Consider the following 23610-nt stretch of genomic DNA (forward strand, 5'->3'; position numbering starts at 1 on the left):
CAAGCTCAGTATATCTCAGTATATGGACAGGCCATGTCTCATGTGAAAGCTCAGAACCTCCAGAATTCAGCAGCTACACTAGCACTGATTAATTATTGACTTTAGGCAATTGGTATTAGGCAGTGAGTAATTCACTGTCCTTTTAGGTTTAAACCTACACCTGTAAGTTTATTACATTTAGTTTTTAGTTGTCAGATGTGAAACTACTCTGCTTCTATCATGCCATAGCTGGCACATTATCAGACAGCAGTAACATAGATGGCATTTAGTGGTGGTATCTGAATACAACAGGGCCAGTTTGGCCAATCTAATTACAGATTGTAGCTTTAAACCGACTGATTTCAGCATTGAAATATGAACATCATCAACAAAAAAACATCATGTACAATTTGTAATTAAGAATCTGTTTTTCTGAGTCTGTTTTCCATGATATTGCTCTTATAACATAAATGTGAACAAATTAATCACAACAATTAGTCATTTGTTTTGTCAGTTAGCAAACTTTAAAGTGTGACATGTTGCCACAGAAAAAAATATCACAATACACGATTATGCTGAATGGTCACATTTCCACCTTCAAGGCACTCAAAGCACTTTACAACAAGGAACCACTCACCCATTCACACACATATTCACACATCAGTGTACGCAGACAAGGGCAAGGTGGGTTAAGTGTCTTGCCCAAGGACACAATGACAGCATTCATCTGTGGGAGCTGGAATCACATCAGCTAACCTGTGGGTCAGTGGATCTGACCGCTCAAACTGTGTTGTCAAGAACTGGATTCGAACCACCAACCTTCAGATCAGTGGGTGAATGCTCTACCAACTGAGCTACTGCTGCCCCAAAATACTTTAATGCCACTGATATTGAGCCCAAAAACATATTCTTCCAGCTATATTATATTGAACAATAAGTCCTTTATAGTGATTATTATAACAAGTGCACTAGCATCGTCAATTTCAGATTTAGCCGACACCTCGCTATGTCCCAATTTTCACTTATTTTTAGTCTTGCAAGTGTAGCTTCTTTCTGTGCTGCTGCAGAAAGTGTCTTTTATTAAAGAGATTTGGAGCTTCAGTCCCTGGCTAATGCTACTGCCATATTGTAGCAGGAGCACCCCACTGTGGCTGCTGCTAATGACATTCTTTGTGTCTCCTCCATCCCTGCGCCTCTGCCTCCTCGCCTCTGAAAGGAGGAGTTGTCATGTTTTAGCTTCAAAGGCCAGGGTAGAGGCAATGAAAGCAGCAGCAGGCAGCTTCTCCCTTTGGTCTGTACTCTGCCTCCGCCTTCCGAGATGTTTAGGGCTGCTTCTGTGTAAAATGTTCATAGACACCATGTTGTAACTTGCACGTTACAACATGGTGTAACACACACATACACACACGCACACATTACATTTGTGCAAAAGTTGTTCCTAGTAATTGTATCCTTTCACCAGTTCAGCTCTACTTTTCACACTAAATAACTAATATAACAACAGTACCAACTCTGTACCACCCACACAGATGTTACAGTAGCTGCTAGCACATTTTTACATTTTTCATTTTTTTTTTTTTTTTTTCAAATAAATAGTGTTTTAATATTATGCTACTCAGACCAGGCATGTGTAAACCCTCAGTTGTCCAGTTAAATTCCATAATTTCTTTGGTGGTAAGTAAGTAAGTATTTTTTTTATTTATATAGAGCTTTTCACAGGCATATGTCACAAAGACATTTTTACAGATCATTATTCTTTCCCTCCACACTTGGTGATGGTAAGTTGCTATTGTAGCCACAGACACACACAGACTGCCGGACGCTACGCTGCCATGGACGCAATGACAGTTTTTGCCACTGGCGCCCCACTGTGGCACCTGATTTTCCCAGTGGTCTCCCATCCAAGCACTAATCAGGCCCAGCCTTGCTGAGCTTCTGAGATCTGACGGCATCAGGATTTGACAAGCTGGTGCGAGATAGTATTTTGACCCCCATGGTATATTGACCCCGGGGTCAACATACCGCTATAGTAAAGTGACCCCCCTATAGGATTTTGACTCCCCTTACTTTTTTCTTTAATAGTTACTTATCTGATCATTATTTTTCATGTAATTTACTTTTATTATATATTGCTACATATTCACTTTCTTTTAAGGTATTTTAAGGAATGTTTTGATGGATAACGACTTGGTATTTTGTGTAAATGTAACGTATTGTTAAAATTGCATATACATAGCAATCTTATCACTTTTTAATATTGTATTTTACATTGTTATGGTTTTTAGTTTGCTATGTTCAGATAATCCTTAATCATAATGTCAATTTAGGCAATGGTTTGTAAGAATAATGACCTTGAATTTAGTCATGTTGTGTTATTATAAACATATTGGGGGGTCAGATTACTATAGCCATAAAATTTTGACCTCCTTTATATATAATTGATCATTGTCAATATTGTCATTGTCATTTTTTAACTTAACTTCTTACTTTACATCATCATAACTATAATAAACATATTGGGGGTTCAGCCATAGGTATCCCCTATTTAACTACTCAATTTATCACCCCTGTCTATTTTAACAAGATTCCAAATCATTATACATCACTAACTACCTAACTAATTAATAACTACTTATCTAATTTTCAGTAAAATATGTGTTTAACAACTAAGTAATTTTTAACTTTCAGAAGTTATAATCAACATAAAATGCATCCGAGTTCTTCAAAAAACACTTTTAAACATGTCAATATTTTTTTATTTGAAGATATTAATATTCAAAGTTTTTCAATAGAATTCAAGTTCTTTATTAATAAAATATAGATTTTCATAGGGGGGTCAATATTCTATTGGGGAAGGGTCAGCATACCATAATAGGATTCTGACCCCGGGGTCAAACTACTATATGGTTTATTGCCCCCGGGGTCACCTCACCGTGGGCTCAAAATCCTATACCACAACTTTGGTGTTTATTTAGCATAATCTTCCTTCACCTGTCTACAGCTGTGGCTTAAGCACTGACGGTTTCATGCTGCCCAGAGCTATTTCTATTTGACCATTTCATATCAGAACTTTGTGGGAAATCCATGGGGGTACATGTAGGCCAATAGTTTGTGATGATTAGAAGGCCAGCATAGATGGTTTGACATCCATTGTAGGCTTTTAGCTCATCCAAGCCCCATTCTTTTGAATCCTTGGTTTGACTTTGATATTGTGCTTGTTTTGACTACAACTTTATTCTTCTATTTATTTTACTTTAATCAGCTCTTTCTTAAGTAAGTAAGTCCCTATTTATATAGTACTTTTCACAGACATTTTTTGTCACAAAGACGCTTTACAGATCATTACATTCAGCATTATTCATTCACTCTATACCTGGTGATAATAAGCTACTGTAGTAGCCACAGCTGCCCTGGGGCAGACTGACAGAAGCACGGCTGCCAAGCCAATCATACTAGGCCATGTGGGTGAAGTGTCTAGCCACTAGCACCAGTGCTAATTTCCACCTGTTGTCCCTGGGCAGGTTCATTGATTGTATTTATCTGACCTTGACTATCAACTGTTCATGGAGACCTGTATTAAAAACAATGCATTTGATATTTTGCCTGTCTTCAAGACAACATTACCGATATAATTTCATAATTTGAAATATTACCCACCTTTACAATGCATATTTAATCCTTTGCTGTTTTTTGGTCACAATTGTCTCATGAGCTTGATTTTAACTGGCAATTAATCTGGTAAGTCTCCTTTGCAATTATAAGCATATGAATTTTGGAAAGCTGAAAAGTGAGTGGATGACCTTACTTTAACAACTTGCCAGAATTAAGAGAATATTTAGAAAATGAGGGAGTATTTTGTCACTGTTGCTTTTAGTTACAGAACCTTGTAACATCATTTGTTTGAACCTCTCCATCCGGCACCACAAACATTTGAACCTAAATGGGAGGGAAATCCTGTAGACAAAATAACAGGAGAGAGCCCCGCACACAGCAGGCATACTCTTTTGATGCAGCAGTAGCGTCTCTATATAATGTATGCAATGATGAAAACGGCTGCAGCCCGCCTCTGCTTGCATGGATATTGCAGGGATATAAATAGCCACAGACTGGAACCACAGCAGGCAGAGCTCAAACAATAAGCTGTCAGCACTGCCCTTCCTCCCCCTTAACTCTTGGGTCCAGCAGCAGCCTCCCACAGCAACAGAGAGGGGGGATTCTCTCTCTGGCTTCCTATCTTTCTCTTCCACTTCCCGCCTAGCCCTCTTTAGTAATCGCTGTCATCAGAAGGGAGCCTGGACCTTGAATCACTTGTTACGTCACACGAGTGGAGACTAAAAGCTGCCTGTCTGTTGGTCGCCCTACCTACCTACGTAAAGTCGATAAAAATAGGCCAAGCTGTGGATTTCGTGGTTTTTTGCTCAGATATTGACAATTCAGTTGATTTTTCCATGCTTGGTTCAGCTATACTGTGAATATTGTTTTGAAGTTATACACGTTTTTTTTTATTGGATATGGTGTTAATAATAAATCTGTACATGCTACAAAAATAATAGTGGACAAAAAAATAAAACTTATTTCACATTTTGTAGTTCTTTCACCTTTTGCTGCTTAACTACATGCATTAAGGCACTGTTAGTTGAAATGTATTTGATTGTAATCGTTTCTGTCACTTCTAATCATCAATGTCATGATATGTCAAACTGGGTCAGTTTGATCAAGGGTTCCACAGCCAGTCCTCTGTTCATAAAAGCATGTAGTTTGGAGTTCAGATTTAGGAGGAATATATTGCACAATATTTGTGTTAAACTGCATTATTATTATTAAAGCTCTGTATTGTTTATGTTCAGGCAATTAATATTGAAAGTAATTTTCATTTCTTTTAATAAGCTAGTCAATAGTCTTCAAAATGTTGTTCCAAATGTTCAGAATGGAACAAAATTTTGACTTTATGGTAACATGCCACTTACTTCTCCCAGTACCCTAGATTTATCATGAGCAAGGCATTTCCCATCTCTTGCTATCCTTGGGCAGACTTTTATTACACAAAAGCAGCTGACTTTAGATGACTGTTTTGTTTGACATAATTTGTGCATTTAAATACATGTTTTCATTTTCTACACAAACGGCTGCGTCTGAATTTCTGACCAGAGAACAGATGAAGGGCAGAGAAAGTGCCACCACTTTTGAAAAGGTGAAGATGGTAAGGGAGGTTTTCAGTGGCAGATGGCCCAGGCGGGCGTCCCCTTGTAATGACCTAGACTTTCCACTTGCTGTCAGTCAGTGATCCTCTGCTGGATTATGCACTGGCATCTGAGATTAAAGGGTAACTTCAACTCTGATCATGGACTTTTTCAGTGCACCACAATTCTGAACTTTTAATTATCCAAGTTGAAAATATGAATTGAAATGAACTTAAAGTAAATTATAGTGGTTTTGTTCACATTGTGAACCTTGTGTGTGGCCTGCATTTTATCCAGGAAAAATACAATTTAACCTGTTTGGGCAAATTGGTTATAGAGGCTTAGTTTTTATTAAGTAATTGAAATGTTTACTTCTAATCACATGCATACTACATTCTGTAAATTATGTGTGTAGGACAAACTTCTGTCTGACCCACACATGACCTAAGCTTTTACTAGAACACCCCCTGGTGCTTCCAGGGACTCTCTTTCATAGCTATAGATTCACACCTGATCAACATGACATGTTTGTAGCGGAGAGTCCTGTGTTGGATGTCACATTTGGTTTAAACTTGCATTGACCTTTGGATTTCCTTTGATGCTCTTCTCTTTGATAAGCAGATCAACATCTGTGTTGGGCTCACTTTGAAAAACATAATTACCAAGGAAAACCGGCCAACAAACGGGGAACAGAACACTAACAGTTCAGCACCTGCTATGTAAAAGAGTATTTTGAATGTGGTCACAGATTATGAAGTGTATTTTACATCACATTACATATTTGCCTGTTTTGGTACATAGAGAACATGCCTGGCCTCCCCCTGTATGCTGTAAACGTAGAGCTGTCAGGATTGGTACATGTCTGGAGGTAATTAGCTGATGACAGGTCTGTGCTGTCCACACTGCAGTGCCTGCAGCCGTGTGCAGTTTGTGTCAGCTTATTCTCTGTTTGCATATTCTTCTTATAACATTTGCATATTTTTCCTCTGCTTCTTTTGACTGTTAAATAATGTGCTCCACTACAATGCTCCATTAAAATGCACTTTACTGCTATACTGAAGATGCCTGTTTTCTGTGTTTTCTGTTGAGAGCTTCATGTTGGTCAGTGGCACTACTGTTTGTCTGTTTAAATTGAGTTGTGCTGGGAAGAATTCATGACATTCGGTCACATTATGATAGTTACTCAAACATTTTGTTTTTTACAAAAGTTGGCCTTATGACTTGTTACAGAAGGCATATTTTGCTTGGTTTTACTTTCTGTTCAAAACTGCAAAGAGTGGAATTTCATTTATGTGGTTTTATTGTTGAAAATATTTGATCATGTATGATCCTGATCTGGAGTCCAAGAATAAATGCAAGTTACTGTTGGGAATGTACCAGTCCAATAATGGTATTGTATATTGATAACGACACTGAAAAAAATTGCTGTATCAGATATTGCAGATATACATAAAACTATTTTATGGTGGCAGTGCTGGGTTAGATAGAAACAGACATTTTCTGAACAATCAAGCCTCAAATGTCCTCAAGCTTTTATTCATTCTAGTAAGCATGGGCACCTGACACTTGGCAGCATACAGAGTGTTGTGTTTGTGTCAAGACTGAGCTGGCATGGAAATGGATTGCAGAAGAGTTTTGTAGAGAAAATGAATTGAGTCACTGAAAAGCCCTTTTCATTCAAACAACCATCACTTGACAAACTTATAAGCACTGATCCCATATAAATAACATCCTACAACAAGTACTACACCTTTTACATGGATTATTGCTAGTAGAGAAGTACAAGCTCTCATTTAAATGTTGCCTTGGCGTTCACAAAGTGCACCACAATATACCGGGTACAACTCCTGGTCACACATGGCAAAGCAATGGAAATTACACCTCAGCTGCTTCCTTAGTTTTGGTCCCCACCCTCCCAATTTAGACTTCCTGTTCTCTGTGCCTTTCGGAAGTGACATGCTTTACATTGAGGCTACTGTAAAAAGCTATTAAATATACATGCACAACTAAATTAGTAGTTTAGCACTGTAGTAGTACTAAATAGCAGTGGAGGAGTCACTTTATGCAGCAGACTCATAATTAATAATTACCAGAATCACTAGTGTATTATTCATTGTAACATATATGTAAATTGACCTGTTGCTGTGTTTTCATATCTTGCAGCTCTGATGGTACTGGCTGAACAGTGACCGCTGTCTACCTGAGGACACCTACTGCCATTTCCTTTCATCATGTCTGGCATCCATGTAAGTCGAGCTCAGAGACCAGAACATCTAAGAAATAAATCTGCTTATCTTTTCTTTTTAAAGTATCTGTTTAGCTTTTCCTAACCATAATTGTAGGTGTTGTAGAAGGATAAGGAGTAACACAAGGTAAAACAGGGAACTTTCACTGCCATGTTCTGTTTTAGATGACATGTGCCAACATAGTATACTGACATAAATCCCTTCTGCCCCTCCTTTTAATGTGCATAGTAGCTGAGCACATATCCTCTGAAGTAGCCTGGCTTAACTTCAGTGGTTTCATGTTACCAGACTGTGTGTGGTGTTAAAGTAAATCTTCTCAAGGAGGAATTACTTTCTCTTTATGTTCTAGTTTTATCCACATGAAAAGGGCTGTTGTTGTGATCCAAGATAATATAAGATACCTGATTTGTACTGTGTTAAAATTTGAAGAAAAAAAAAAACAACTAGTTAATTTTAAATGGTTTGCAGTGGTCCTAAGTTCTTACTCACTTACCTTATCCTAATTATTCAGCAACTAGCATGCTAAGCACACACTTCCTGGAAAATTCTCAGACAATATAATGCTTTAGAAGTAGATGCAGATGGTACACAGTTGGACATATTTTGACCTCAAGTGCTGCTACAGTATATCTGTACTTAAGTAAAATGTAGCTACTTAATCAGTGTATGCTAGGGGCCTTCACCCTTTTTCCTCCAATGAACCTTTACAAAACAAAAATGCCAGACAGCTACTCATTTTAGCAGTTGCAAGAAATAGAGACGAGCAAGCCTTGAGGTACAATTATTTATTAGTGCAATTCAAAATGATACATTTACAATGGTAACAGGCATGTAATTAACTTTTATTATTACTAGTATTTATTACTATTATTCAGCACAATGGTATAATTCTGAAATCCCTTAGCGAGCTACTTGGAAGGGGGTGGAGACCCCTGGTGTATGCTTTAAACTTGTGAAGTAAGCGGTTGTGGAAATGTTTATATTCCAGCTGGACAACATGGTGATTGTGTGGCAATCAGCTATTTCGATCATATCATCATATCATGATTAGTGATTATTTCTCATTTTAATGTAGCTATTTGCCCTAACACAGACACTTTCTCATACTTTAGCCTCAAGTTAGCCTCTGTAAGGCTCTGAGAGAGTCACAGTTGGATTTAACCAAACATAGTAAAGTGTGAATTTTGAAGAATTTTAAAGAAGCAGATCATTACCTCAATAGGCATGAAAAAAAAATAATCAAGTGTACATATCGTGGTTAAATAGTTAATACAATTAAATTGTGATCTGACTTTTTTGCCATATCACCTACCACTAATTCAAGCATCAGTGTATAAATGTCTTTGTAATATTTTTACTTTGTTTCTCTTACCTAGGCCCCATGGTCGTCTGGAACAGAGTGTGTAGCCAAATACAACTTTCAGACCGCTAATGAACAGGACCTTCCCTTTTGTAAAGGAGATGTATTGACCATAATTGGAGTCACCAGGGCAAGTACAAAAATGAACTATTTTCCACTAATTTAGACACAAACAAAGCATGCACAAACCATATGACTATCTGCTATTATAGCAAAGGAGAAATTCAATTCTATCAACTGGATAAAAGTTTTTGATTGGTTCCTATTCCTATTCTGTGCTAACTTTTTGGCATTATCTTCTAGCTCTCTTAACAGTTCGAGGCTGGTTGGCCCGTAGTTCTTATGAATGAATTACCGAAATATCTGCTATTACTCTTATATTAATTATGTGACATACAAGTAACCACATTTGTATCGCTTTTTGAATGGTTTAAATCAGTGGTTTTCAGTAGGTGAGGCCCGCCTCCCCTGGGGAACACCAAAGAGCCACTGGGGAGGCGCGACACGGACTGATCCCAGAAATGATCCCATGACTGAACCAGTAGGACTAAACCAGGACTGAACTCATATTCACTCAATTTGAAAACCCCTGGTTTAAAACATTAACTCATTGACAGATTGACATGATGTTAATGTTGGAAACCAATCACTTGCTTGTTGGCAGTAATTGAAAAATAGGTCAATATAGACCACACTAAAACCTTAGTTGTAATTATTTTAAATGTTATTTCCAGGATCCTAACTGGTATAGAGCAAAGAACACTGGGGGAAGAGAGGGCACCATTCCAGCAAACTATGTCCAGAAAAGGGAAGGAGTCAAGTCGGGGGGGAAACTCAGTCTTATGCCGTAAGTACAGCCTGTGTAAATGAAATGATACAGTACATGTTAAAAGTACAACAAACATATTGCTACCATTGACAGTCTCTTAATGTTTCTACCCACTTGTCAAGAAGTTACTAGGGAACTATGCACTGTGCAGAAAAAAGAAAAAAAACATGGTGTTAATTTCAAAAGTTCAAAAGCTGTATTTTTCACCTGATGAGTTACTTGTTTTTCTGTCTTCTCTTGTCTGCCACAGAGGCCAGCACCAGCTGGGTGCTGTATCTGAATAAAGCACTTTGACAACAGCAGTGATGTCAAAAGAGCAGAACATAATGAGGGGCATATGCAAATCAGACAGTATGCCACAAGCATACAGAATGTTAGTATCAGGACATTGCTATGAAATGTCGTCATTTAAAAAAACTGACAATTAATACAGTAATAAAAGATTTTGTTGGTTCCGTTTTGCCCAAAGTTCTACAAGTACTATGTGATGTGATCATTACCCCCCTATTTATAACTGCATTTTTTGCTGTGCTACACTTAACTGGTCCAACATACTGTATCTTGTTTTCTGTTAATATTCTGTAATTTATTACTATCCTATGATGTATCTCCTTCGATACAGCAGAAAAGACCTGACATTTACACAAATTGTATTCTAGAGTTCCATTTGAGACTTTTGACACTGCAGAAGTATTTGTCAGAGTCACTTCTATCATAACCTTTCATGACTTGAAGATTTTATTATGACTAGCTTAAAGATGTCTCAGAGAAGACCTCTCCTTTTTTTGGGTGACATAAGTCTTCAGCTGTGCTCTGCTCACTGGCACATATTGGCCTCTTTGCTGACCCCCGGTGGCAGACATTCATGCCACATATAGTAACAGCACCACCCTAGAGAGGTATGGGCCTAGACCAGCTGTCCTACCTCTCCATCTCTTCTTGTGTGTCCTACGCACACTTGTTTACAGCATGTCCATGAAGTTATTGATGATAGAAAGCATAGTAGAAGCATTTTCCACAGAACTGCTATTGTGCTACGCATACTAGGTTGTCGTTGTATGGCGCCATTTGTTGGATTAGAGAGAGTTAGTTAAAGAGCTGCTATCCATCGGAGGCTGCCTTTACTGATCTAATCAACGCAACCTTGTATTAAGCTGCTTTGCCACAAGGGACTGCACTGTCTGTGAGAAAGCAAAACAAAGTCCACTTTACGAAAAGCAAGCTAAATCAATCAAGACTACTGACTTACCTACTACCTATATAATACAAGATCATTGTATGTATTCTTTAAAGGATCAAGTAGATGATTATTATGTATTATTATATTGTATTAATCCACTCTCCATTTTATTTATATATATATATATATATATATAAGGGCTGGGCAAAAATAAAAAAATGTAATCGCGATTAATCGCATGTTATACGCAAACCCAATTAATGAATTAAAAAGTAGAGTATAGTGTACTTTTATTGGAAATGTAAATGAAAGAGCCACACATTTGTTGTGCAAACAGCATTTCTTTCACAGGGGAACCATCAGAGCCTTCAAGGTATTCATTGAAGGCTCAAGAAAAAATATTGAATGGACATTTGTACTACTAATATATTTACTGAATATTTTTTATGCCGTGAGTAACACTACACTAGTAATAATTTCTAGATCATTGTTATAAACTTGGACTGATATTTCTTGGGAAACAAAGGGTTAATATAATGGAATGGAAATGGACCAATCAAATTTTTTCTTCCAATGGTATCTGGGTAAATCAGTGACACTGAACTAAAGAAACAAGCTCAGCTCAGAGCGCAAGGCTGGTCCGGCCAGAGCCGGAGCCCGCATTCAGCTCGGGTCCTCTACCATAGGCCTGGGAGCCTGAGAGTTCTGTGCAGTATCTTTGCTGTCCCCAGTACTGCACTTTTCTGGACTGAGATGTCCATTGTTTTTCCCGGTATCTGTTGTAGCCACTCTTCCAGTTTTGGGGGTTACAGCCCTGAGTGCTCCGATCACAGGCATCACTGATGCCTTTACTTTCCAGGCTCTCTCCAGCTCCTCCTTGAGCCCCTGGTATTTCTCTAGTTTCTCATGTTCCTTTTTCCTGATATTACCATGGCTTGATAATGCGATGTCCACCACCACGGCTCTGCTTTGTTTCTTATCCACCACCACTATGTCTGGTTGGTTCGCCATCACCATCCTGTCCGTCTGTATCTGGAAGTCCCACAGGATCTTGGCTCGGTCATTCTCCACAACCTTTGGAGGTGTTTCCCACCTTGATCCTGGGGTCTCCAACTCGTACTCTGCACAGATGTTTCTGTACACTATGCCCGCCACTTGGTTATGTCGCTCCATGTCTGCTTTTCCTACCAGCATCTTACACCCTGCAGTTATGTGCTGGACTGTCTCAGGAGCCTCTTTGCACAGTCTACACCGTGGGTCTTGTCTGGTGTGGTAGATCTGAGCCTCTATTGCTCGAGTGCCCAGGGCCTGCTCCTGAGCAGCCAGGATCAGTGCCTCTGTGCTGTCCTTCAGACCAACCCTCTCAAGCCATTGGTAGGATTTCTTGATATCAGCCACCTCAGTTATGTTCCGGTGGTACGCCCCATGTAGGGGCTTGTCCTGCCATGATGGTCCCTCCAGCACCTCTTCCTCTGGACCCCACTTTAATTTTCTCCCAGGATTTCCTGATATTTGATTGAATCCACCTTGTCCTCCACACGCTGCAGGTTTCCAGTGCTAGAGGAAGAAAAGCAGCTCCAGAGCATCACTGAGCTACCGCCATGCCATGCTTCACTGTAGGCAGGGTGTTCTTTTCAGTGTATGCTTCTTTCTTCCTCCTCCAGATGTACCGCTGATTGATTGGCCCAAAAAGTTCCAATTTTGTTTTATCACTCCACAGAACAGAATCCCCAAACCTCTTTGGTATAGTTGTATAGTTTGAGCAAATTGGACCTGACTTATGTCTTGGAGTTTTGTGCATGGAACTCTTCAGTGTTTAGTATGCGCCTTTCTGTGAAACTGAGACCTCAGTGCCTGCTGCCATCAAGTCTTGCTGCAGGTCTTTTGCAGTCAGTCAAACTACCTGCCTCCTCGCCATTCGTCTTTCTGCCACGTCCAGGTAGTGTAGCCACTGCTTCTTTAACTTTAAATTTCAAACTATGGTTTCAACTGTATCTCTAGGAACATTCAGTGCCTTTGCTATATTTTTGTATCCTTTTCCTTGTTTGTGCAAGGCAATGATCTCTTCTCTGAACTTTTTGGACAATTCGCCATATTTCTAACATGCAATGAAATGTCACCGTCAACAGTCCACATATTTGAGGGGTTCTGTGTCCAGCACACCTGATGCAACTAATGAAGCCCTTGATCGGTTGCATCTGGTGTGCTTGAGACTACAACTGATTTGCAAAACTGTGCTCTTATGAGGAATTATATTCAGGGGGTTGAATAAATTTGAGACTGCAGTAGTCATTAAAAATAGGATTTTGTGTTGATTTTGTGTTGAATTTGGAGAAACCACTTGTAATATCAGTTGTGTTGAACTATTTAAATTATTGTCTTATTTTATATATCTATATCTATCTGTCTATATATATGTATGTATATGTATGTATGTGTGTGTGTGTGTGTGTATATATATATATATATATATATATATATATATATGTGTGTGTGTGTGTATATATATATGTGTGTGTGTGTGTGTGTGTGTATATATATATATATATATATATATATATATATATATATATATATATATATATATATATACATATACATATCTGAGACAAAGCTGAGTTATAGTGGAAGCATTTATATCAGATGGCACAAAGCAGGGTTTCTTGTAATGTTCTCCCCATAACATCCAGCTTAAGCAATCCTGCATTTTCCTTTTTTTTTTTTTTTTTTTTTTCCCTCCACGTTGGTCTGTCAGTTTCTGACTCGGCCCCAGGTGTGTGTTTCTTTTAGAGTGTACAAGCACCACTCTTCCTGTTGTTTAGGTTCAGGTACTTTCTCACTGACTCCTTTAGCCACTTCTAGGCTGGAAATGTTTCTGTGCCCTGTTATCAACTGGTGTTCTGCTTTTAATGAGTCTCTTAAGACTAAAATTTCAGAGATGTGTTTGTGGTGAATGCAGAAAAGATGTTGCAGTGCAGAGGTCAAGTGATTCTTTCATGACTGCTGAAGTACTGATTGTATTCTATTGTATTTGTATCTTTCTTCTAAACCTTTCTCCTTATTTCTCTTTAGCTGGTTTCATGGCAAGATAACACGGGAACAAGCTGAGCGACTTCTCTACCCACCTGAGACAGGTTTGTTCCTGGTGAGAGAGAGCACGAACTATCCCGGAGATTATACCCTGTGTGTCAGCTGTGATGGAAAAGTGGAGCACTACCGCATCATCTACCACAATGGCAAGCTCACCATCGATGAAGAGGAATACTTTGAGAATCTCATGCAGTTGGTCGAAGTAAGGACAGATTTTCACATTTTGTCTATGTACATTACAGTTAAAGGTGCACACTCAGTGTAAGATTTCAGGTGGGGGGAGAGTGCCACTTGCTTGTCTCCATGGAGATGTTATGGAATTTGTCTATCTGGCATTTATTCAATTATAAGTGATTTTATTTCTCAAATGAAAGACATGTTCTTGAGAGAGGGGTTGCCTCTCCACAGATCTGACTTGTAACTTTACCTGGTGGTGTCACTTCTTTGCTTCCATGTATATAGATGCGTTTAATGCTAGATTGTGTAGCATTTTGGATAAAGAAATAATATCGTCCTTGGTGAAAAACTGGTGGCAGACCCTCCACAAGAAAAGTTATACCTTAAGTTTGTGAAGCAATTTTAATTTTAAAATGCAATGCTGTCAACCAACTTTTCTAATGTGGTTAATAGCTGCAGGATTGATATTCAGTTGTTTGAGTTGTATAATAATTCTCCATGTGGTTGAAGGCGTACTGAGTGAATGCAGTTCAGAGGAAAGGCAGTGCATGTGCTGTGACAGGGTCTGGACGGTGGCTATCACACTTGTAATTGGGCTGCGTCTGCCCCACGGTGCTCTGGAAGTGGACAACAGGTCTGAGCCAGCTGACACTGTGACATCCACAGCCTCCAGTGCAGTCATGTTATCAGCCCACACAGTCTGGATCAATCCCTGCGTCCTTCCATTGGATGATCCCAAGCACATTCGGTTTATTGTATCGTTAATATCCTAGCCTCATCTCTTTTAGTGCACTTGCAATCTAATTCTTAATCTGTGAGATTACTCCTTGCTTTCCTGATTTTTGTGATGCACAATATAATCTGCAGTAACCAGTGTCATTGATATGTGGACATTGTTCCCTTGAGTAAAATAGCCCATACTGTAGAAAGCTAGTTTTATTTAACATGCTGCCCTCTGGTGGCTGTGGAACTGATTTGCAGAATGTTTTTTTTTTTCTTATGTTGATTTAAATTGAATTTTCATTGAGAAATGTGTATGTAAAATGCACCTGAAAATAAAACTGAACCAGATGTTTCCCTCTGAGTTTGTAGAATAGCCTAAATAAATAACCTAGCCTGACAGTGTCCATGTTTGTTCTGAACTGCATATGGCTAATCTTTCTCCAGCATTACACTAAAGATGCGGATGGCCTGTGCACCAGGCTGATTAAGCCCAAATTGATGGAGGGGACAGTTGCAGCGCAGGATGAGTTCTCCAGAAGTAAGGGCACACTCTGAACTCATTACACTACTCTATAGGGACTCTGGCACCCAGGCACACAGGCATTATTACATTAGCATGTAAATACTGTCACACTACGCTCACTAACAACTCTACAGGCATGCAATACACACACGTTACATTGAAGTGTGCATCATCACCCTGCTGCTAATATCTTGAATCACCAAAGGATAGTTAATCTTTTAGTGTCGAGGGACTCCGCTGCGCTCTCAAGGTTAGACTAGGTCTCTCTTCACAGAAGCATTCATTATTTCACTTCATAAACTCAAATGGCTTTCGTGAAAACAGCCAGAAGGAGGAGAAAATAATTATTTCAGTTTAATTCTAATTTATATTTATCCATATTAAAATGCTGTATTCTTAAACGACATAACACAATTAAAAATCAACAGACCATTAAGGTACAAGTTATAAGGGCAGAGCTTTAATTCAGTTAAAGTTTTTGAGTATCCTAAAATTAAAACAGCTTTACTAAATTGTTGATTTAAATGACAGTTGGAGACAAAAGTTAGAGAATCAAACAATAGTTTGATCTAGTATTTAAGATGTGAATGAGTGAGATACTGTTTATTGTTTTAGTAGATGGTTACTTGAATACAGAATTGACCACAGTGTATCGAAAGTATTTGATATTCAGACTTTATATTTCTTTTTAATTGTTTTTCAGGTGGTTGGGCTTTAAACAGAAAGGACCTAAAGCTTATTCAAACAATTGGCAAGGGGGAATTTGGCGGTAAGGAGTACCACTACTGTTAAAAAATATGTATTTTATGTATTCTAATGCTCTATCGTCCTGTCTTTGCTTGCAGATGTAATGGTTGGAGACTACAGGGGGACCAAGGTGGCTGTTAAGTGTATCAAAAATGATGCCACAGCGCAGGCTTTTATTGCAGAAGCCTCTGTCATGACGTAAGATATTGCATTCCCTGTCGTTTGATAGCTTGTATGTAGTTGCTAGAAAAATCAATATTAGTGTCACAAATTTTTGCATTTTCTTTTTCGCTTCACAGGCAACTGAGGCACAACAACCTGGTTCAGTTGCTAGGGGTAATTGTGGAGGAGAGAGGGAGTCTTTATATTGTCACAGAATATATGGCCAAGGTCAGTTGTCTAATGGATTGTTCTCTTGTTGTTTGGTCTTTAACACATCTTAAAAATACATTTTAAAATGGCATCTCTCTTTATATTCACTGTGGTATCACAGGGCAGTCTTGTGGACTATCTGCGATCTCGAGGAAGGACTGTTTTGGGAGGAGACTGCTTACTAAAGTTTTCACTGTAAGCCCTCTTTCATATCTAATAATAGAAATAACTGAACCACAGAAAAATAGCAATTTACATGGAGAGGTATGCCGCTGTGTCCCTTGTTCAGTCATATTTTATTATAAAATAGTTGCAGGGTTCCTTGCATTCTACGTAAGACACCTGAATTCAGTTACAGTTAAATCACATTTTAAATTTCAGTGTGACCTTGAAAATGAGTGCTGTTATGTTAGTGAAATTATCACCAGCATAATATGCCACACTTTTTTACAGTTTTCATTACTATTCTTTAATGCCATTTTGGTCTTGCTTTCCATTTTTGTCCAACAGAGATGTTTGTGAGGCTATGGAATACTTGGAGGCCAACAACTTTGTCCACAGAGACTTGGCAGCTCGTAATGTTCTTGTGTCAGATGACAACATTGCTAAGGTCAGCGACTTTGGCCTCACCAAAGAGGCCTCCTCCATACAGGACACTGCCAAACTGCCTGTCAAATGGACATCCCCGGAAGCATTGAGAGAGAAGGTAAGGGCTGCTTTGCTCTGTTGTATTCAGACATTTATTTTTAATGTGTACTTTGCTAATTATTATTATTTTTACAGCGGTTTTCCACTAAGTCAGATGTTTGGAGCTATGGAATCCTACTCTGGGAGATTTACTCCTTTGGGCGTGTGCCTTACCCTAGAATTGTGAGTAGCATGTTTTATTAAATTTATGAATTTACCATTTTTAAACACTATAATAGCTTACATGGTAAAGGTTAGCAGAATATAGCTTTCTGTTGACCTTAAACAATGTGCCTTGCGTCATTACATGCATGCAAATACTGCACACATACTATAAATTAAAAATCCAATTATTTCGCTTGCACTGTTACTTATGCATTTATGTAGTTATTAGTTCCTGACCTTTGTGCTGTAGTGTTTCATAATTAATTTGTATGCATGACCTGTTAAAGCTCTTCTTGTTTTATATCGTTCTGTACCCTAGCCGCTGAAAGAGGTGGTTCCGCGGGTGGAGAAGGGATACAAGATGGACGCTCCAGACGGGTGCCCTCCTGTGGTATACGACCTGATGAAGCAGTGCTGGACTCTGGACCCCGTAATGCGGCCCTCCTTCCGCATGCTGAGGGAGAAGCTGCAACATATCAGAGCCAAGGAGTTGTACCTGTGAAGAGGAGGTGCAGAGGGCTGTAGGGGTCTCTACTAAAGCCTCTTCAGTTTCAGGTGGAGGCAGATGAGGAGGGACTTGTGGGACTGCCTTACCATTGCCCCCTCTCTCTCTCCACCCCTCACCCTCCCTGCAACCTTCTTCCACAAAAAAGACTGTTGTTCTGTTTGTGATGTAAAGCTTTTGCCAGACGGTTTCCTCTACTCTGGATGAAACTGTTGCTTCTTCCTCCTGACTTGACCTGCCGCTGCTCACTTAACTTTTCTCTTTTTATTCCCTCCCCTCCTCCTGAACTTGAGCGTTAACTGGTGGGGAGGCTGGCCTTTTCCTCCATGTTTGTCAGCTCGTCTTCTTTCTTTATGTGTTGCTACGTCATTCCTGGACTCTTGAGTTGAGTTTCGGTTCACCTTTGTACCATTCCATCCACTCCTCCCTCCCCTCTGCTAAAGGTGTGGGGCCTTCGCTCTGTGCCAAAGTGCCTCCAGTCTACAGAGCTCAAAACAACCCTCCAGCACTTCTTCAGTTGAACTTTTGTGGTTTCAATTTTTTTATTACTTTTTTTTAAAGATTTTTTTTTACTGCTTTTGGTTTTCAGGGAGGTCTTTAAAACCATTTTAGTGCTTATTCCCCCAAGCTTCACCAAACACCCATCACACAATATTTTCTTGGATCCCAGAGTTGGCATGGACAGCAAGAGAAAGGAGGCCAGTATCATGTTCATCCTCTAGCAGACTAGAAACAACCCAGGAGAATAACCGAAGGACAACTGGGGCGATGCAGTTAGCAAAGATAGTTGGATCGTCATATGTGGGCTTGTTTTTTATATCAAAATGTATTTAAAGGATTAAAAAAAGAACATGCAAAAAGACTCAGAGAATTGAAAAAAGGACTTTGATCAGTCAAGAGGACACGTCTCTTGTTGTTAGAATGTTCAGTGTCTCTTCTTGAACGCTGGGGTCAGGGTGGTGCATGCTGTGTGTGAGAGGCCTTGGGTTCAACTGTCAGTGCTTTCAATGTTTATTGTTTTAATATGCTATCATAAATATAAATAAATCATTCCATCTGAAATGTGTCCAGTTTTGTGTGATAAATGTTATTGTGATAGTGTTAGACAAGAAATACGTTTTTTGCTCTCACCACTTGAGAATGTGGACATGATCAATACTGATTACCAGTTTTGTAGTCCCTCACCCCAGTCACTCAAACTATTGAAAGAATGTTCCAAAAAATACAATATTCCTACAAAGTACTATATCTTTTTTTTTTTTTTTTTTTTTTTTTTTTTAATCTGTTGGATAAACACTCGAATAACAGTAATAGTAATAGATGTAGACCTAGTAATATACATTCTTCTAACCTAAAAACATGTTTTCTGTTTTATAGCTGTTACCATGTTTACTGAGTGTTCATAAATAGCATGAGTAATGAGATGGGACAGTTTCAGCAAATCTTTGTAAGGCGGGATTGCCTAGACCTTCTGCTTAATATAGAGGCCAATTTGCCTTGATACAATGCTTTGAAACATATTTCAAAAGACCAAATATTGTTCAGAGACTTGACCATGTGTTGTATTTAGTTTATTCCCAATGCTTTCTGACTCAAACCAGGCCTAACCTGGCAATCTCCAAATCTTCCTGCCTCTGTGGTTTTATTTTGAGAGTCTTGTGAATTTTAATGACAATGACAGAGCACAATGGTTTTATATAATCCACACAGTGCGTGTGCATGAGCCAGTCTGGCCAGTCATTACAGAGCCTATCCTGACACTTTACCACCCCATCATAGCTGCACATTGTTAAAGTCCCTATTCTGTCTCCTCAGCGATTGCAAAAGAAAGTAAGCTCATTAATACCAGCTCTATGTGAACATAGGCCTACATACTGTGGTTTGGTTGTTGTCTAACTTGCCAAAAGCCACCACTGGGAGGCGATAAACAATGCGGAGTGCCCATGGGATTTGAAGCGCTGGGTTGAATTCAGGAGATTGTTTTACATTTAGGAAAGGAGACATTGGAGACACTGCAGAAAACGTATAGGCCTATCTGCGTGCCAGGGGTATAAGGATGACAGATCAATTATAGGCCTATTCAGATCCGATTTAGAGGAAAATTCCTCGTTGAGAATTAGAAGATATGCCTCAAGGATAGCCTTGCAAGCTATAGGCCATATCATTACAAAGGCCTAAACTTTAGAACGTCTGTTCATAAACTATTGAAATAATGTAGCCCAATGTTCTAAAGGGAATGAACATGAAACTGTAAATCCAGTTTGATGGGAGATTGTGTTGGCAGTAGGTAGTGTTAATGCACACCACAGCTCCCATTTCTGTATGACTCACGCTTTGGTTCACACTTAAATAATCCTGACAACCGCTCAGCCAGGCGTTCTTAGCGGGCACAAGAAGGAGGACTGATGTGTTAATCAGCTTTTGATAAGTTATGGATCTACTGACTGCAGCAGCCTTCCTCACCACCACCACTTAAGGCTACTCCATGGCAACAAATTAACTCCCGCATTAATCTGATTACTCCGTCACACATTTTTGGAGGGTTACGGAAGATGCTGCTGAGGCTTGCACGTCCTACTAGTACACGTGTGTTTTTGTGGAGTTAGCATGTGGCATCGTCCACCAAAAGGTGTACAGACCCACATATGTGACAGAATGAGGGTCAGATGCGGGTGACAACCTTGTGTGCTACTGTGGCGATACACACACACGCACACACACACACACGGACACACAAACACACACACCAATACACGCACGCACACACACATACACACGCACGCACACACGCACGCACACCAAAAAGAAAGAAAGAAAATAACTTAAGTAGGCCTAATTTAGATAGATCTGTTATTAAGGAAGAGCATAATCACAGTTTTTGCAAGTAGCACTGTATATTTTACACTTTAATATCTCCATGACAACAAATGTGCAATGTTTTGTGCAAATCCATTGAGTGGAGTATTCACCAGGATGATTATCGGTACAATGAATCTGCATTTGAGGTAAGTGCAGGATGACCAAAATGCACCCACAAAGCATTTCTTATCCTTTTATCACCTTGAATCCATTTAAGTCACAGTAGGGTGTCCCAGCACACCATTCTGGACTTATTTCTCAAAGGTACCAGCTGTTAAATTTAATTATTTTCAGCCATATGGACAACTAAATTTTCAGTTCCCTGAAGCCTTTTTTTGACCAGACAGCGTGACACTTTACTTATTTTGTTACTCAGTTACAAAGGTATATAATAGCCTTTTCAATTTGAAACAAGTCTTTAGTATTCTATATTTTTCCCCAAATGCCTTATTCTGTATGGTGTTAATTGTTTGCATTAGTTGTTTCAAATTAGATCTACTTGTTTGTGTAATCTCTCAGTTGTCCAGGTGGGGTTCATAGCACATGGATGAGTGCTGAAATGTATTCACTATAAATCTTTGTCCAGCTGATAGAATTCAACCTTCATTTGCTATTACATACTTGTTTAGTCCACACAGCCTCAGCAACGAACCTCATGGCTTTTGTGTGTGGACTTTTGCCACTTTATTTCAGAGCCTTAAAATAAGCTGATGTTTCCTGCTGTAATTAGCGTCTGTTTGTGGAAGTTGGTAATGACAGGGAGGTTTACAGATGTCCTTGTACATTGCTGGGGCCTATATTTAGCAGCCTGACTCACTGGCTATAACATGCAACATATAGACTAGTGGCAATTTTTTTCTTATAGCATCACTAAATGTCTGTCAATGCAATACACTCTTAACCCAAGATAGGCCTGCTTCACCTCTTATTTTTCATTCTAGCTCACTGATGCAATGAGTGCTTTCATAAGACCTTGACGACTTCAGTTGTTGTGACAGCTTGCATTATTTTTCAAAGATGCAAAGTCATGAGCCCAGTGGAGTGGATCTCATTTTAGAAACATCTTTATTTACAAAGTGTCCATACAAGGTATCCATTAGTCTTCAGGCCCACCCTGCACTTAGAACATACAAAAGTCTCTTGTTTAAGAGATGATGTGATTTATGACGGCAGAGGTTGTCATGGTATTTATTCAGAGATTTAAAGAAAGTGCATGTGTGTTAAAAAGACTTGATAAGATCTATTGTGGGTATAGCAGCCCCCAAAGAAGATTAGCAAGATTATATGCATCCTCTTAGCACACTCTGGTCTCCTTTCACAAAATACTGTGTGGAAATGGCATGTGGATTAATGAGGTTTGGATTTGAATGCATGTCTTAAGCCTTGGTGTTGTCCTGCTGTTAATCAAAGTTTACTGCCAGTGTGGGGCATAGATAACAGGGTGAACATGGGGAGTGAGGGTGAACAGGGGGAGTGAGGGTGAACAGAGGGAGTGAGGGTAGATGGGGGAGTGAGAGTGAACGGGGGGAGTGACGGTGAACAGGGGGAGTGAGGGTGAACGGGGAGTGAGGGTGAACATAGGGAGTGTGAAAAGGTGGAGAGGGGATGAACAGGGGAGAGAGGGTGAACAGGGGTCACATGGGTGAACAGGGATAGTGAGGGTGAATAGGGGGTGTGAAGGTGAATAGGGTAGACTAGAGTAAGGGTGAGCAGGGGGCATGAGGGTGAATGGGGGCGTGGAGGTGAATATGAGGAGTGAGGGTGAATAGAAGGCGGGAAGGTAAATAGAGGGAGTGAAGGTGAATAGGGGGCGAGAAGGTGAATAGGGGTAGTGAGGGTGAATAGGGGAAATGAGGGCGCACAAGGGGCATGGGGGTGATTGAGGGAGTGAGGGTGTATAATCACTATAATTCACTTTATATAGCACATTACATAAACAAAACAGTTTCCAAAATGCTGCAGAATACATATAAAACATGTCCAATATAAATATAAAATAAAGGTCTAAGGGATGGGGTGAGTGGTTGAGAACAGGGGCTTGAGGGTGAACAGGAGGAGTGTGAAGATGCACTAATGGGACACAGTGCATGTGACTCAGTGTGCGGCCTGTGCCTCACAGACAGTCTTGCTGGAGAAGGATAACAACCACAACAAAGGCCACGGAGTAGCACGTAAACAGTCTCACTGATGTGATGTAACATCAACATGCTTCTGAAGACCTTCTTTAAATAGCCCTGTAGTTGCCCTGCAGTGTTTGCTGACATGTTCATTTGACTTTGTGAAATATCAAGGTTCTCCCAGTCGCTGAAAACATGTTTTCTGCACTCCCTGTCAGTATGAATTTGCATTTTGCTCTCGACATTTCACCTCAATGTTCTGCCCTGCTCTAGGCCCACAGTCTGCTGCCTCCCATTGGGGAGGCCCCTGCCAGCACACATCCCAGCAAGTAGAGTTGAAGGACCCCATGGCCCCAAGCAGCCACCACGCTATGGCTTTCCTCAGCTTGGAGTAAAAATAGTGCACTATTGACGTGATGCGCTGTACAGTAAAGCACATATTATGTTTGACAGCAGTAATTACTGACTCACTATCTCACTTTGCTCCAGTGTGTCTTTTGAGAACGGATGGGAAACACAAACAGGAGTGAGGACTTCACACATAACGTTCCCTAGTGGCCATCAGAGGCTGCTTGTGTGCTAAGTTTCTAGTTAAAGATCCTCCATGCTGACAGTTGGAGGCTGGCAGAGGATGTGAGATTTCATGACGAACGCTCACAGCATGAGTCAGAGCTACAGTCTGACACTAAAAAGTCCTTGTGCCTGCTGTCACTCAGGGGAAGGAGTAGGTTTCATTTCACTTTTTATAGATAAACATGAGGCTCTGTGCCAGCCTGTCTAAGCAAAAGAGTACAGTTTATAATGGCACCCAGATTGACAGGTATCTCTGAAATGCAACAATACTTGAGTGTGGGATTTGCCTTCTTTCAAA

At 39.7% G+C, this 23610-nt stretch overlaps 1 protein-coding gene across 1 annotated transcript in view; it reads left to right on the forward strand.

Moving 5' to 3' along the window:
* LOC110175250 (C-terminal Src kinase) overlaps positions 1-18825 on the forward strand; it is a 29821-nt gene extending 10996 nt beyond the window's left edge. Inside the window, exons 2-13 of the mRNA XM_020941384.2 lie at positions 7323-7405; positions 8782-8895; positions 9500-9612; positions 13847-14066; positions 15209-15302; positions 15991-16056; positions 16133-16232; positions 16334-16424; positions 16528-16601; positions 16917-17112; positions 17190-17276; positions 17578-18825. Coding sequence (XP_020797043.1) covers positions 7391-7405; positions 8782-8895; positions 9500-9612; positions 13847-14066; positions 15209-15302; positions 15991-16056; positions 16133-16232; positions 16334-16424; positions 16528-16601; positions 16917-17112; positions 17190-17276; positions 17578-17760 — 1353 coding nt within the window. The 5' untranslated portion in view covers positions 7323-7390 and the 3' untranslated portion in view covers positions 17761-18825. The remainder of the gene's footprint in view (positions 1-7322; positions 7406-8781; positions 8896-9499; positions 9613-13846; positions 14067-15208; positions 15303-15990; positions 16057-16132; positions 16233-16333; positions 16425-16527; positions 16602-16916; positions 17113-17189; positions 17277-17577) is intronic.
* Positions 18826-23610: the final 4785 nt, after the last annotated feature.

The sequence above is a fragment of the Boleophthalmus pectinirostris genome, unplaced genomic scaffold, assembly GCF_026225935.1.
Source record: "Boleophthalmus pectinirostris isolate CB_2022bp ecotype Guang Dong unplaced genomic scaffold, ASM2622593v1 HiC_scaffold_19, whole genome shotgun sequence".
Lineage (NCBI taxonomy): Eukaryota > Metazoa > Chordata > Actinopteri > Gobiiformes > Gobiidae > Boleophthalmus > Boleophthalmus pectinirostris.